This window comes from Trichechus manatus, unplaced genomic scaffold (assembly GCF_000243295.1).
Source record: "Trichechus manatus latirostris isolate Lorelei unplaced genomic scaffold, TriManLat1.0 scaffold00143, whole genome shotgun sequence".
Taxonomy (NCBI): Eukaryota; Metazoa; Chordata; class Mammalia; order Sirenia; family Trichechidae; genus Trichechus; species Trichechus manatus.
In genome coordinates this window covers 2,921,934-2,934,543 of record NW_004444079.1, presented here as the reverse complement: position 1 = coordinate 2,934,543, position 12,610 = coordinate 2,921,934, and the positions used below count along the sequence as shown (strand labels likewise).

General features: G+C 37.7%; 1 protein-coding gene across 2 annotated transcripts in view; it reads left to right on the top strand.

Moving 5' to 3' along the window:
• ARCN1 (archain 1) overlaps positions 1-12,265 on the top strand; it is a 36,380-nt gene extending 24,115 nt beyond the window's left edge. Inside the window, exons 6-10 of one of the 2 annotated variants that reach the window (XM_004385657.2) lie at positions 2,564-2,729; positions 4,093-4,240; positions 4,559-4,667; positions 8,555-8,759; positions 10,318-12,265. In XM_004385657.2, the coding sequence (XP_004385714.1) occupies positions 2,564-2,729; positions 4,093-4,240; positions 4,559-4,667; positions 8,555-8,759; positions 10,318-10,407 (718 nt within the window). In that variant the 3' untranslated portion in view covers positions 10,408-12,265. Of the gene's footprint in view, positions 1-2,563; positions 2,730-4,092; positions 4,241-4,558; positions 4,668-7,570; positions 7,702-8,554; positions 8,760-10,317 lie in introns of those variants that run through there. The other variant, XM_023739931.1, reaches the window with a different exon arrangement.
• Positions 12,266-12,610: the final 345 nt, after the last annotated feature.

Below are 12,610 nucleotides of genomic sequence, written 5' to 3'. Positions count from 1 at the left end.
TTAAGTAAAGGTTTACAGAACAAATATTTTCTCATTAAACAGTCAGTACACATTGTTTTATGACATTGGTTACCAACCCCATGACATGTCAACATGCTCCCTTCTTGGCCTTGGCGGACCTTTTTTTTTAGTGAAAATATACATAGCCAAAGATACACCATTTCAAAAATGACTACATGTACAATTCAGTGACGTCGATTATGTTCTTCCAGTCATGCTGCTATTCTCACTTTAGATGAAGGTTTACAGAACAAAATAGTTTCTCATTAAACAGTTAGTACACATATTGCCCTATGACAATGGTTAAGAACCCCACTACATGTCATCACTGCCCTTACTCAACCTTGGATTCCCTATCACCAGCTTTTCTGTCCCGTCCTGCCTTCTAGTCCTTGTCCCTGGACTCCTGTGCCTCATTAGTCCCGTTTTGTTTTATGGGGCTGTCCTGTCCCCAGCTGAACAGTGAACCTCGGGAGTGACTTCATCACTGAGCTAAAGGGGTGTCCGGGGGCCATACTCTTGGGGTTTCTCCAGTCTCTGTCAGGCCAGTAAATCTGGTCTTTTTTTGTGTGTTAGAATTTTGTTCTACATCCTTCTCCAGCTCTGTCCAAAACCCTCTGTTGTGATCCCGGTCAGAGCAGTCAGTGGTGGTAGCCGGGTACCGTCTAGCTATACTGGACTCAGTCTGGTGGAGGCCTTGGTAGCTGTGGTCCATTAGTCCTTTGGGCTAATCTTTTCCTTGTATCCTGTTCTCTTCATTCTCCCTTGCTCCCGAAGGGGTGAGACCAGTGGAGTATCTTTGATGGCTGCTCACAAGCTTTTAAGACCCCAAACGCGACTCACCAAAGTAGGATGCAGAACATTGTCTTTATGAACTGTGTTGTGCCAGTTGATGTAGATGTCCCCTGAGTCTAGGTCCTTTGCCTTCCAGCCTAGGAATTTCATCCTGCAGGGTGTTTGCTTATGTATAAGAGGTTTCCTTGACTGTACCCCTTGTGTCCTCTGTTGTCTATATTAATAACATGATGAGCACCTACAGTCATGTATGTAGAAATACCCACCACCAAACCTGTATCTGCTGGTACTTAAAAAAAAATTTAGACACCATCATGTATTAGAGAGAACTTGAGAGACTTTTTTTTACCTGTTGAGTATGAACCAAACTCTTATGCATCAAAAATGAAACCTACATTGTCTTTTTTCTTTCCGTTTATTTTCTATCCTTTTTATTTAGCTTTGGATTTTTTTGTTTTGTTTTATTGTGGTAAAAATATAGATAACAAAACCCTGCATTGTCTTAAGATACACTTCTTTGTGGTGTTGAGTCTGATGCCCCTGTTTCTGGGAGGGCCTAAGAGGTTGGAACAAGAACAGAGTAGGATGCCAGAATATTTTGCAGCCTCTGCAATTCACCCAACTTAAAGTAGTTTTAATATAAGACAGGTCAGAATAAGAATATGAATAGAATGTACTTAATTGTCCATAGCATAGCGCTATTTTATTTATTTTATTAGGTTCTACATTCGTATAGTTCAAAATTCAAAAAGTTTAGATAGATATACGGTGAAAAGTTTTCCTCTCACCGTTGTGTCTCAGCCACACATTTTTTCCCCTCAAGAGGTAACCAACCAGTTTTTTGTGTATCTTTCCAAAGGGAATAGACTACGTATAGACAAGTGAAAACATGTATATGTATTCTATTTTTTTCACTTTTTATATACAAAAGGTAACATACTAGACACTTTCTCCGGTTTTTGTTTTCACCTAATTATTTTGGAGATAAGAATTTCCTTATTTGAGGTTATAGAGACATGACATCTAAATACCTCACTCCAACCTGAATCCTGTATTACTATGAAAGACATTATTAGGTCAGCCGACAAAATTGGCATATGGATGGTAGATTAGATAAAAGTATTGTAAATGTATGAAGTTAGTAACTAGACTATGGTGAGAGAATATCTGCATTCTTAGAAAGTACACACCGAAGTATTCAGGGGTAACGGGCTATGATGTATATAATATAACCTGCCCTGAAATAGTTCAAGAAAAAAAATTAAATATACACATAGAGAATGTGCATGCATGCATGCGTGCAAGCAGACGCACAGATGCAAATGATAACATAAATGGGATAAAATGTTAACAGTAGATAAATATGGGTCAAGGGATTCCTTGTATAATTTTTTTATTCCTTGTATAATTTTTATTTTTTAATTTCTTAAAGTTTAAAAGTTGTCCCCCCCTTTTTTTTTAACAGCTGCCTAGTACTCAGTTTTGTGACTGTACCGGTATTTATTTAGGCAGCCCTCTATTGATGGCATTTAAGTTGTTTCCAAACTTTTGCTGTTACAGACAGTTCTTTATTTTGCATACATGAGAGTTCTCTGAAGGATAAATTCGAGAAAGGAATTGCTGTATCAAAAGGTATAAATGCTTTAACTCTTGATAGATAAGCAGCACCACCTTTAAAAAATATAACTTGTTAATCACTATTCAACCTTGGAGAAAGGGAATTCTGACTTCTACCTTTATCATCAAGTGTGTTACTTTTTTTCTACAGTGTGCATATGAAGATTGAGGAAAAGATCACATTAACCTGTGGAAGAGATGGAGGATTACAGAATATGGAGTTACATGGCATGATCATGCTTAGGATCTCAGATGATAAATTTGGCCGAATTCGACTTCATGTGGAAAATGAAGATAAGAAAGGGGTGCAGCTACAGGTGTGTAAAGGCTTTGGTAAGGGGTTATTAAGACTTCTGTTCACCTAGCACTGTCTTTCTCAACTGGAGTTCCTCATATGAGCCACAGAACAGAAAATTGTTCAAGTTATATAACTAATGCCTTTCTAGGTGCCTAGGAAAGAAGTTAATTTATCACCTACAGTAGATGCCTTAAGGCATTAATTCTCTACCCAAACCCAGTTGAGAACAGTTAGCAGCTGTATTAGAATGGCCTTCTAATACTAGAATTTAATGAAAGGTCATTTTGAAATCTATTAAATGACTTCATACTCGCTAATAAAAGATGCAAAGAGATGTTTGTTTTTTACTATAATGCAAAGAGTGAAATAATTCATGTAGGATACTGCTTGAAAGTAATTTTTAAAACAAAGCTTTTAAACTAAATAGGGACATTTTCCTTTTCCTATCACTTTTTTTTTTCAGTGCACTTTATTTTAAAAAGGTTATGACACTAAATGTACCCATTCAGCCAACATATTATATTATCAGTGCTTGTTTTGTTAACCTGTGAGCAGTATCTAATGGTATATTTGAAAAGTGCATAAAATCCTTATAAAATAAATGTATATATTTCAACTATTTGAATATGTATGAGCCTTCCTTATCTTTATATTATTATAGTTGTTCTTACTTAGGTGACTGATCTTATATCTCTTATCACAGGAGCAGAGGCTTTTCAGGGAAGAGTGTGTTTTTATCTACTTAATTGTTTTCATAATCAGCAGAAAAGTTGTCTTTCAGAAGCAGTGCTTATATTATTTGACAGCAGCTTTGTGGGCTCTTAAAGTATATGTAGACCACTATACAAAAGTGATTTCTTTTTCTTTCCCCTAATATTACTTTGTAAAAGGATAGAGTGTCTTAGTTGGTCTGAGTTTGAACACTTGAGCCCTCTAGGCAGAATTGTATCTGAACTGTCTACAGAGGTTTTCCCTCTCCTGCCTCCTGATATAAGGCTAGGACTATGGTCTTATCCAGGCAGCTGATCACTGTCTGGCCCCTAGTTGGCAAGCCTGACCCCACCATGAGGCTATCCCTGTGAAGTATTTTTAGAAAGGACTTGGTCTTTTAACTTTTTCAGTTATAACCCCTTTCCTTAATGGCTTTTAGAGTCAGTTTTTGTAACTATTTTTTAAGTGTCTTAAATCCTTTTCAGAAGTCTTTGAAGAAAGGAAATCTTCCTTCAAAACAAAGAGAATTAAGATTTTTTTAAGGTACCGTATTTTAGATGTTTAGATCATTCTTGAATTAAAGCTTTGGGCCACGTAAGACCAAATGAAATTTATTTCTGTCTTGTCATGTGTGAACCTCAGAAATTGCTTTTCTTTCCCCGTCATTTCAGACGCACCCAAATGTGGATAAAAAACTTTTCACTACAGAATCTCTGATTGGCTTGAAGAATCCAGAGAAGTCATTTCCAGTCTACAGTGATGTAGGGGTGTTAAAGTGGAGACTGCAAACCACAGAGGAATCTTTTATTCCACTGACAAGTAAGTGCTGCTGGCCAGTCCTACTAAGCTAGTCTGCATTGAGAACTAGAAATAGCCCTGGCTTGTCAGTTCATATTCTTCATTGTCACAGCAAAATCCTTTTTTGACCAAATGACCTTTCAGAATGGACTCAGTGCTGCATTTTGTATATTTTAATTGTTAGCTTTAATATTTAATAGCTTTAATTTTGAAATAGTCACTTTTAGTATAGTTTACATTAGGATGTTTAAGGCCTGTAGCTGTCAGTTAGTTTTGATTTGCTGTCTTTTCTCTGCTCATCTTATAATGCTCTAATATGCCTGCTTTTTATCTCCTCAGTTAATTGCTGGCCCTCAGAGAGTGGAAATGGCTGTGATGTCAACATAGAATATGAGCTACAAGAAGATAATTTAGAACTAAATGATGTGATTATCACCATCCCACTCCCGTAAGTGGTGTCCCTCACATAATCACTTTCTGTACATTCGGCTTATAGAACTGGTCTTTTGGAACTCGTTTTGGAGGCAGCACCTAGCTGGTTATCTATTCTAAGAAATTTGCTTCTTAAGAAGACCAGTTGTGAAAGAAGCCAGACACAAAAAGCTACGAACTCTATGATTCCATTTATATGACGTTGTGAAAAAGGTAAAACTCTATAGGAACAGAAGTCAGATCATTGGTTTCCAGAAGGTAGAGAGGAAAACATTTGACTGCAAACGGGCACAAGGAAACTTTTTAGGGTGATGGAAATGTTCTATGACTTGATTGGGGTAGTGCTTATAAGACTTCATTACATTTGTCAAAATGCATTGAACTGTACACTTTAAAAGGGGTGGATTTGTACTACTTCACACCCACTACGATGGCTATTATCAGACAAATGAAAAATAACAAGTGTTGGTAAGGATGTGGAAAAATTGGAACATTTGTGCCTTACTGGTGAGAATGTAAAATGATGCTGCCACTGTGGAAAAGAATTTTACGGTTCCTCAAAAAGTTATCTACAGTTTAGGAGTCTAGAAGTCCGAATTCAGGGCACCCACTCTAGGAGAAGGCTTTCTGTCTGTTGGCTCTGGGGGAAGGTCCTTATCTCGTCAGCTTCTGTTCCTTGGTGATCTTCATGTGGAGTGGTATCTATTTTTCTCCCATCTGTGCTTCCTTGCCTTAGTGCCTAATCTGCACTGTTTATATTTTAGGTAATTGATTTAAAACACACCCTTCACTGATTATGGTCTCATTAACATAAAAAAGAAAATCTTATTCCCAAATGGGATTACATCCACAGGAATAGGGGCTAGGATTTATAACACTTTTTGGGGGGACACATTTAATCTGTAACTCTCTATGACCCAGCAATTCCATTCCTAGGTATATTGAAAAGACTTGAAAGCAGGGTCTCAGGCAGATACTAGTACACCAGTGTTCATTGCAGCGTTACTCACAATAGTCAAAAGGTGGAAACAACCCAAGTGGTCCATCAGCAGATGAATGGATAAACAAATGTGGTATATCCATACAATGGAATATTATTCAGCCATAAAGAGATAAGTTCTGATACATGCTGTGACGTGGATGAACATTGAAGACAGACTGAGCGAAATAAGTCAGACACAAAAGGACAACTATTATGTGATCTCACTTATATGAAATATCTAGAATAGGCAGATGCATAGAGATAAACATTTATTAGTAGTTACCAAGGATTAGGGAGATGGGGTGGGAATTCTTGCTGAAGGGGTACTGAGTTTCTGTTTGGGATAATGAAAAACTTTTGGAAATGATAGTAGCACAACATGGTGAATGTAATTAATGTCACTGAATTGTACACTTAAAAATAGTTAAAAACTTTTTACCACAATAAAATTAAAAGGAGAGGAGTGAGCATTTTACTGACTTAAAAACCAAGCCAAACAACAGCAACAAAACCAGTTGTAATTGTAGAGCTGTGTTTTCAGATGTTGTTCCTAAGTTTGTTCATGTAGTGATGAAGATTGCCAGAAGGAGGAGCCACTTCTGAGTCAAACCTTCTGTGTTGTTGTGCAACACTCAAAGAAATAGTCTGTCAGATAGCCACATGAGTTTCGTTAAGTTTTTTAACAGCTTTATTGAGGTATAATTGATATACAATAAATACCCATACTTAAATTGTACAGTTTGGTAAGTTTTGACACATAAACACCTGTGAAACCATCACCACAGTCAAAATAATGAACATATCCATCACTCCCAAACATTTCAGTAAGTTTTTGTTTTGTTTTTTAATTTTATTGTAGTAAAATATATATGACATAAAATTTTCCATTTTAACCATTTTTAAGTATATGATTCAGTGACATTAACTACATTCACAATGTTGTGCAACCATAACTACTGTTTATTTTCAAAACTTTTTCACCTCAAACAGAAACTCTGCACTCAATAAACAATAACTCTCCATCCCACCACTGCTGCCCGACAAGCTCCTGGTAACCTCTCATCTACTTTCTGTCTCTATGAATTTGCCTGTTCTAGATATTTCTTGTAAGTGGAATCATAAAATATTTGTTCTGTGTCTGGCTTATTTCACTCAGCGTGTTTTCAAGGTTCATTCATGATGCAGCATGTATCAAAACTTTATTCCTTTTTATGGTTGAATAATATTCCATTGTATATTTATTTATAACACATTTGTTTATCCATTCATCTGTTGATGGACACTTGGGTTGTTTCTGCCTTTTGGTTATTTTGAATAATGCTTCTGTGAACATTGGTGTACAGTCAGTAAGTCTTTATTGTGCGGTTAAATGGCCTACTTTGTAGTATCATTTCTAAATACTCTCTACCATAAATGTATCTCCTCAGTAGCAGTTCCACTAAGTGTGCACTATTAGTACTTCACCAGTGAATTTCAGCTCCTCCACCACTGCCTCCCTAAGTACAGAGTGTAATTATAAACACCAGTAAGTTGATTCTTGGTGTATTGTCACTGTTATATTGCTCAGTTATTACTGCAGGGAAGATGGTACTGATTTAATTTGTAATTTTGTTCCCATTTTGATAGTTCAGGCCTTTACATGGCCACATCTGGTTTTAGCCATTTTTATTTCCATTTTTAAAAAAATATACTGTATCACTAATACCCTCTTTGATGGAATAACCATCTATCCTCCACAGCTTGGTTATTTTTTCAAAACAATAGATGGCTGCCTTGAACCATTGTAGGACTTGAGTGTTGGTGACAGGTGTGGATTTTGTTTGTGGAGATTTATTTTACTAGACTGTTTTTAGGATGCCACAATTTTTAGGACTTTCCATCTACCCTATCATTGTGGTTATGATGATTTCCTGTGTCTGTCTTTAATTTTACAATAGTCTCCAGAAGAAACCTTTAGACAACATTTTACCCCATGATCCAGAACTGATAAAATTGGAATTGGAATTGGAGGCAAAGGTACCGAGAAGGAACATGTACAGAGAAAGAACTGTGGCCATAAAATTGATAGGCAAGCGTTAATAGCCTTATAACACCGTTAAAGTTTTCTTTGTCTCCCTTATTTACCCTGTCCCTAATACAAGTGTTGAGTGTCACTGGTGAATTAAAAGATGGTAAATTTAGAATGTGTAGGAGTAGGTGCCACTGCCTGTCAGCCATGTGTGGGAGTACAAAATACATCCTAACTAGTCCTGATTCTATTGCAGATTAAGGTCCACTGTATATCTCTTTCTACCATCATGTACCCATTTTGCCCAGAAATAATTATATTTTCACTTTTTTAAGTGAAAGTCCACTTGTTGGGTTGTAAATAAACTCACTAGTCAAATACAGTAAGTTTTGAAACATTCTAAAATCTTTTGAAAACATCCTCTCGAAGGCTCAAATTCACCTTCATTCTAAATAACTGCAGAATGGTGTTTAAAATTTTCTCCCACTATTATTGGTGTGCTTTTTTCTCAACGTTACGTCTAAAGAGAGCTGAATTATGTTAAAATTCCTTCTTGACAGGGCAACTCGAATAAACCATTCGTGCTGGGTTTGTGGAAATATATACCCTTCACAGACTTGTCAGTCACAGTCCCATGCTAGCTCCCAGATCTAGTCCACAAGTTGAAGCAGCCCACAGTATATTGCCAAGTACCTGTTGTTGCTCCTGTGTGTATCTTCAAAGGGAGTTGAGTGAGACCCTTAGCCAAGGTGGAGTGTAGGACTTTGTTTGATCCTTGAAGTTATTAGGGAGCCTAATTTTTTCTAGGACTATATACAAGTGTGCAGAATTGAAGAGAGTAATCAAATTTGGGGCTGGTTTTCCTTGGTGGGAGTTCTTCTAGCTCTGGACAGCTAAATGTTTCTCATGACAGGTCTGGTGTTGGTGCACCTGTGATTGGTGAGATTGATGGCGAGTATCGACATGATAGTCGACGAAATACCTTGGAGTGGTGCCTGCCAGTGATTGATGCCAAAAATAAGAGTGGCAGCCTGGAGTTCAGCATTGCTGGGCAGCCCAATGACTTCTTCCCTGTTCAAGTTTCCTTCATCTCCAAAAAAAATTACTGTAACATACAGGTACCTCAATTTTAATAAACAGCATATATGGGACAGGTGGTAGGGCAGATGGCAGGTAGGCAGCATGGCTTCATGGTCAGAGCAGAAATCAGAAAAGCTGAGATCCCCTGCAGATTCCATCTCTAACTCATTGTAGGATCTTGGTCCAATCCCTTACCGGTTTTACCTCAGTTTTCTTTTCTAGATTGGACAAAGTAAAGAGAGTAAATATGAATATGTGTAAAAGTACTTAAAGTTTGTGGAAGTTCATATACTCTTAAGGTACCTATTTTTTTTAACCTTGTATATTTTATAATCCATTTACCAAAACACCCAACACATGATTTTGTAATGCCTTGCTGTCACTTGGTTTTTATTGAAGGAATGAAAGTTTTTTGATTTGAAGGCAAAGTTACTGCCAAAAAAAAAAAAAGTGACATTCTAATATAAAAGGAAATGATTTTTGGATTATTGATATCACAGCTTCCCCTCATTACTACAGATAATCATGAGCCAATTCTGTTGTAAACATGTAAACTGTTCCTTTAGATCATTATTTTAAGTCATAGTTCCTCCAGTTTTTGAAATTGTGTTACAAGAACCCAGTTTATATTGTCGTCTTCACCTCTGACTTTTTGATTTGTTTGTTATTCTGGCTCCATTTTATCTTCCAGATGGTCCCGTTCTCCCCCTAAGTACTTGGGAAATGTTAGCTTCCTCTGCTGGATCCAAAGAGCGGTTCTCTCTTTCTCTCTACTTTCAGTTATTGGCATAGCCCCACAGTATTGGGAGTCATTGTTGAACTCAAGGCATTAGGTAGAAATGGGTACATTTTCCTGTTTGGGACCATTTGAAGAGTAGGACAGTGTAAATGCTCTCTCAGAACCCGATCTGAAAATATGGATCAGTGGCTCAAGTGTTGCATTGGTGTCAGTATAGACATTACATGGCTGTTCACTTTCGAGTAATTACTTGAACTGAACATTTATTAAAAAACAAAACACCTCATGAGAAGAACCCAGCCGTGCCTAGGAAATGAGTATGTTAGAGCAACTTAGTGGGACTTTAGACACAAGAGACTTTGAGAGTAAACCAAACAAATAATGTTAAAGAACTACAACATTCTATTTTGGTTAAAAATGTTAGTTGATCATCTTGAGAGATAAGAGTCTTCATGAATTTCATAGATTTTATAGGGCAGAGCCTGAGCTGTAGCCACTCATTCTGGACCTTTTACTTAAGATTGTACATCTCATCCCTCAGGAGGTTATGTTCTCAGATTCTAACTCATTTAACAGTTGGCTTTTCTATCTAGAGAACAGATTGATCATGTTGGTGGGGAAGATGATGCTATGAGTTGCAGTTGCAAATTGCAGGGTGGGGAGCAATGGAAATTGACATCCCCCCTCATGTCTTACCTCTCCATCCCACTGGTAGCTGAGGACATAACAGTTTTTAGTATTTCTGAGTTACTTTTAATACTGCTTCTGGGGGATTTGGTATAGTTCTGTAGTAAGAATTTAGCATTTTGGAGACTCAGTCTCCTCTGCTTTACCTTATTCTTTGTTTATTTTTCTAGGTTACCAGAGTGACCCAAGTGGATGGAAACAGCCCTGTAAGATTTTCCACGGAGACCACTTTCCTAGTGGATAAGTATGAAATCCTGTAATACCAAGAAGGAACCGAAGGGAAAATTTTCAGATTAATAAAGAAGAAGCCAACAGTGGCTGAAGAGTTTTTTCCAAATCTACAAGCCATTGGAGACCCTTTTTTTCTGATACAGTGCACGATTCTCTACGCTCAAAGACCCTCAACTCACCCCCAGTGTTCCAGTGTCTACAGAGACATTCTTTGGCAAAGAAATGACACAAGCATAAAGGGAAAGGCTGCTGATTTCTTTGGCAGATTTTACTGGCCAGCAGGAAAGCAGGCTCTCCAGACAGTGCCCCAGTTAAACACTTCCTCTGTCTTCACCTAAGCTGGCCTTTATTTTAATCCCTAAATATAGTTATATTTCATACTTTGTTTTAAAAAATTTTCTCTGCATATTTTAATCTTTTATACATCTTTACCTTCAGTTTTTTTTTCTGTCGGGGGCGGGGGCGTTAATTAAGCAATGGGATCATCTGTATATAGGCATTGCTTATTTGGCACTCTTTGAACAAGTTGATCTAATCCAGTCTTGATTGTTGGACTAGATAGGTGAACTCCTTAAGGAGTAGGAAGCTCAGATGTTAAAAGATAAGGGTGTCCTATGTCCTTTCCCCATATTCCTTCATCCCTCCATTCCTTTGCCAAGTTGTCCTCTCAGGGCTGTTACTCCAGATAGAAAATCACTGTGAATCCCACTTGTATCCGGGAATTAAAGACAGCTGAGAAGCAGCTTTCGAATGGCACAGCCCCCACTTCAAGATGCTTGGGAGGAGAATGGTTATGTCTGGCTAGGAATTTCATATCCACAGATAATCATGTTTGCTGCTGGTGCTACCCAGGCTTCCAGTTCTCAATACTTTGGGTACTTCAGCTAAAACGTAATAGCTCATGGTCTTTGTAATGCATTCACATTCCTTGAATTCACCACCTCCCTCTTTCTGACTGCTCTGTGTTGTTGTTCCTGTCCTCTCTGGCAGAGACAAGGTTATGGTTTTGGAGGATGTAGGCGCAGTGAGTCTTTTTTGCCAATCCCATTGCTCCTGAGCTATCGAAAAGACTCTCCATTTATACCACCAGGTTTTTAGCATTTCAAGAGGCAGCTGATATACTGGTATGTAGGGATTGCTTGTATATACCCCATTTCTTTCCAGCCTGCCCAACAAGTTTCACCAGGCTGTCTGTCACTGTCTCTGAAACCCTTTTCTCCCCCAATCCTTTTATTTTCAGTGTTACCGTGTAGTGGTTATTTCCCATTGCTTTTCAGTGGAGAAGACTATATTAACCAGCCCCACATTGGTTTTTAACCCAGCATTGTACTCAGTAGGGTTGGCGAAGAGTTGCTACCAGGCTGCAGCCACTGGCAGTGGAAGGAGAAACAATTGTTGTAGAGGACCTCCTGCACTTTTAGCTGGTTGGAGAGTGCCACTCCCATTCTGAGCAACATCTGGCTTTCCCTGCAGAGTGTACTGTACTTGAAGCAAAGCAGTCACACCACACTAATGGCCATAGATGGAATTATTTGCCAAAGAAATTTCTAGCCTTTCCCTTTCCCCTAACTGTATCAGGAAAGATTTCTTATCTCTAGCTTGGTTTCCACATGATGAGGAAGGGTACTGGGACAAGAAATCTGTCATGTAGTTATATAGGCAAGAAATCATATTAATCCAGTTTTGTTTGAGAGTTGCTTGTCCATATGATTTTTAAAAAGTCAAGTTTAGTTTCACAAGAATTTTTTTTTTCTGAAATTACTTTTGGGGTAATATTTAAAATGAGAGACATTTTGTAACCCTGTAAAATACATAGGGATTATAACATTCCAGTGTACACAAAGAAGGCAAATTCTTTAATCAAATAAAGAGTATTATAAAATGAAATGTTTATTAGACTCTTGACTCTCTCACACCTTGGTGTCTGCTTGCTGGTTCAGGATAATGTAATGGGATCTAAGATTAAAAGTTAATGAGACTTTTAAGAATGTAATCTCTGAGAGTATTCTTTACCTTTTCTTCATGCTGTAGGTGTTATGCCTCCTTGTGTATTTTTCTACGTTTGAGCTTCTGACACCATAGATTTAGAATTTAATGACACTTAAGGAATTTTGGTGGATTGGAGTCTTAATTTTGTCGGGCAGTTACGCGATCAGAAAAATGATGCTTCATCTTTAAAGACTAACAGTGGTAGGGGATATTTTGGAGCCTTTTCCTCGCTAGACAGTGTTA